At 40.9% G+C, this 3,473-nt stretch overlaps 1 protein-coding gene across 1 annotated transcript; it reads right to left on the reverse strand.

Annotated features, from left to right (window-relative positions):
- Window positions 1-243: 243 nt before the first annotated feature.
- SEC61G (SEC61 translocon subunit gamma) lies at window positions 244-2,017 on the reverse strand. The gene is made up of 3 exons (XM_065753077.1): window positions 1,887-2,017; window positions 1,270-1,372; window positions 244-348 (listed from the first exon to the last, which is right to left on the reverse strand). The coding sequence occupies exons 1-3, from the start codon at window positions 1,978-1,980 to the stop codon at window positions 339-341; spliced, it is 207 nt and encodes a 68-aa protein (XP_065609149.1). The 5' UTR covers window positions 1,981-2,017; the 3' UTR covers window positions 244-338.
- Window positions 2,018-3,473: the final 1,456 nt, after the last annotated feature.

Consider the following 3,473-nt stretch of genomic DNA (forward strand, 5'->3'; position numbering starts at 1 on the left):
TGCAGCAGCACAAGCACAGCTCCTGACTGCTCTTCAGGGCTGATGGACTGCACAAGTGCAGTACTGACCCAGCTTTAAGCAGGGGGGTGGATTAAGGATGTCTCAAGAATATCACAGTAAAAAGAAGTAAGAATAAACACTCTACTATTTATAAATACAGAAAGCTGCAATGTAGACAGATATGACTGTGTACACTTTGAAAGATAAATATGTTGTCAAAAACATTTGAAAACCCAAACTGAGTTTGCAAACCAAAAGTTGTTTAATAGCAAACAAGTTACAAACTTGTGAAATTTTTGCTGCAAATGCCACAGTGTCGCATTCTTCATGATAAGCATTCAGCCACCTCTGTTGAGAGAACAGAGTTATTAGTTTCAACCAAACAAACATCCTCAAGTGATCCCATTTAAGACTAATCTAATCTCCCAACATTGCTGTATTAGGAAGAACATTACTACCATTTTAGCTCCTCTACTATTTTCAAACATTTAACTTTGCTTAGAGGACAGCTCTTAGAGGCATGAGTTAGTCATGTTTCATAGCCATGGAATAGTATTTTATCTGTTCCACATAGGATAGAATTGCACTGTTAGAAAAGGGATTACCTCATCTCTGAATAATATGAAAAGTTTTAATTGGTGCCATTAACATGCAAGTACAATTGCTGCCAATTTTAAGGGTGAAATCGCTTACTCTGCAAACATCCATCCCAAAAGGTGTTTTATGGAATGCATTTACACAGAAAGCAAAGAGTTCCAAACAAACCTGTCACCTAGTAAATACTAGTACTATCTTTGTTCTGTACACTGCCATCTTCAAAAACCACCACAGAATTCTATATCTTACCCTCCTGCAAATTATTTTATTTTGGATACCCAAATTATAAACTGGAAATAGTATCAGTATGCAATAACTGAATAAGGTGGTTATTCTATGGATACGCATACACTGGAAATCAAAATATTTGACATTCGGTTTCAAAGCAGATACCTGAAAAGAAGTTAAGCAACTAAGAACCTAATATTTTGCATCATGCTAAGATGCAAACCCAAAGCTAATGATCTATTTCATGACCACGTTCTTTCTATCCATCAATACCTGTCATATTACAGTAAATGTGAAGCTTTATATAATTGTTTCTATATTTTATATATAAAATGTGTAATTTTATATATAAAATGTGAAGGATTCTAAAGCAAGATGGATTCTGTAATTACTTCATAACAATGGATGTAAAACCTGGCAAATACAAGTTTTGTATTTACTTACACAATAATGTTGTTGATTGGGATATGGATCAATTTGACAAAGAAGCCAATAAATCCCATTATTGCAAAGCCTATTGCTGTTGCCATTGCAATCTTCTGGAATTCTGCAAATACAAAAATAAAATTCAGTTTAGGAAGCTTCATGTAGGAGATGTTTGCTACAGTTCATTATAGGAGATAACTCTTTAGAAAATGGTAATGTGTTAACAGGAAGCAATTCAAGCACAAACAGTTGAGAAACAAAGATGTTATTTCAGAAGAGAGAGAATATTTTAAGAGACAAAATGCCACTTTCAACAGATCGTACAGATGATTCTTTGTTTTTAAGTAGTAAGCAGAATTCAATATATCCATAGCTTTCAATGATTCAAAGTATATTTATTCCATCACCATATCTCTAACAAGTCCAGAAAATAATCCCCAATATGTAACCAAATATGGAAAAGCTGCAGTTACGTTTGTCACAAGAAATTTGTTAATCCTACTCAAGTTTTCATCACTCCATGAAAACCAAGAAACATTCATAAGAAATGAATCAAAATCAGTAACATAATGAAAGATGCAAAGCACAATACATGATGAAATTAGCATTGTATTCTGCCTTATCGGGCACTTTACCTTTTCTGTCAGGCTTAGTACATCTTTTAACCAGTCGTATGGAGTCTTTTACAAACTGACGGCTGGGTTCCACAAACTGCATTACCTGATCCATGATTGCCTGTAAAGACAGAAAGATTTAGCATATATGGTGCCAGATATAACAAAAATTATTTCAGAAGTATAAAGAGCAGTTAACTATAAAATTTGTGTAGGCTTGAGATAACTGAAAAGCCAACCTAACTAGACTGTAAAGTGGAATAGTCTTCTAAAGACACTGTATCAATACATAAAGATAATAACCTACCACAGCCTACAAAAAACATAAGAAAAGCTGCGCCTCTGAGTGTACTATGGGAAAACAAGAGTTCCAGGTTGTACTTTCTAAGAAATTCTTTCAATGAACAAACTGAGGGCTGCTAAACAGAGAGAGGCTGCCCACTTCACATAATCACAGAATCGTAGGGATTGGAAAGGATCAGCTAGCTCCACGATTCTGCTAAAGCACAAGAAAAGTGTCCAAGTGAGTTCCAAAATTCTCCAGAGGAGACTCCACAGGCTCCCTGGGCAGCCTGTTCCAGTACTCTGTCATCATCATCACTGTAAAGTTTTCCCTTATATATGGAACTTTCTGTGCTCCAACCTGTATCCGTTGTCCCTTGTCCTGTCACTGTGTACCATCAAAAAGAGTCTGACCCCATCCTCTAGATGCTCACCCTTTAGATATCTATAAGCATTATCAAGATTCCTTGTCTTTTCCGGACTGAACAAACCCAGATCTCTCAGCCTTTCCTTAAACAGGAGATGCTCCAGGCCCTTAATGATCTTTATGGCCCTCCACTGGACCCTCTCCAGTAGCTCCCCATCCCTCTTGAACTGGGGAACGTAGAACTGAAATCCTTAAGCCAAAAGCTACTGGAGGACCGCTGAGCACTTAGAGAAATACTCACTGCCTAACCTCATCACCAACATAAGCATCTCTGGGAGCCGCAAGCACAACAGCGCGTGAAACGACACAGCCGCTCCCCATCACGACGGCCTCCGAGACGAAACCTCGGGCCCTCTTGCCGCCACATCCCCAAGCTGAGGCCAGCCCAGAGCACCGAAGAGAAGCACCCAAGCACCCTTCCCCCAGCGGAGACGCCCTCAGCCATTCAGGACCAACCTCTTCACACTGCAGTGCAAAGAACCCCGCACAGCAATTCTCGCTCGCTACACCAGACACAGCCACGTCGTACTACGGCACAGCGTAGTGACATCACCACACGCGACGTACGGTAGGCCACGCCCCTTCCGGTCCCGGCGGGGCGGGGCAACGGGCTGACGGGGTGCAGTCCCTCCGCCTCGCGGCTTGTTATGATCTCTGTGTCTTCTGACAGCTGCTGCGCTCTAATATGAAATTTAGGCGGTAGCAGTACGCCCGTAGCAAACGCTGTTCAGAGAAAGGGGGAAAACGAATGGATGACGGTGCAAGCTGGGCACGAGCCAGCAGTGTGCCCTCGCAGCCCAGAATTACATCAGAAGTGTAATCAGCGTGTTGAGGGAGCTGATCCTGCCTCTCTGCTCTGCTCTGGTGGACCTCACCTGCAGTACTGCGTCCAGATGTGG

This window comes from Cyrtonyx montezumae, unplaced genomic scaffold (genome assembly GCF_038088225.1).
Source record: "Cyrtonyx montezumae isolate F1298 unplaced genomic scaffold, pur_monq_1.0 scaffold_8, whole genome shotgun sequence".
Lineage (NCBI taxonomy): Eukaryota > Metazoa > Chordata > Aves > Galliformes > Odontophoridae > Cyrtonyx > Cyrtonyx montezumae.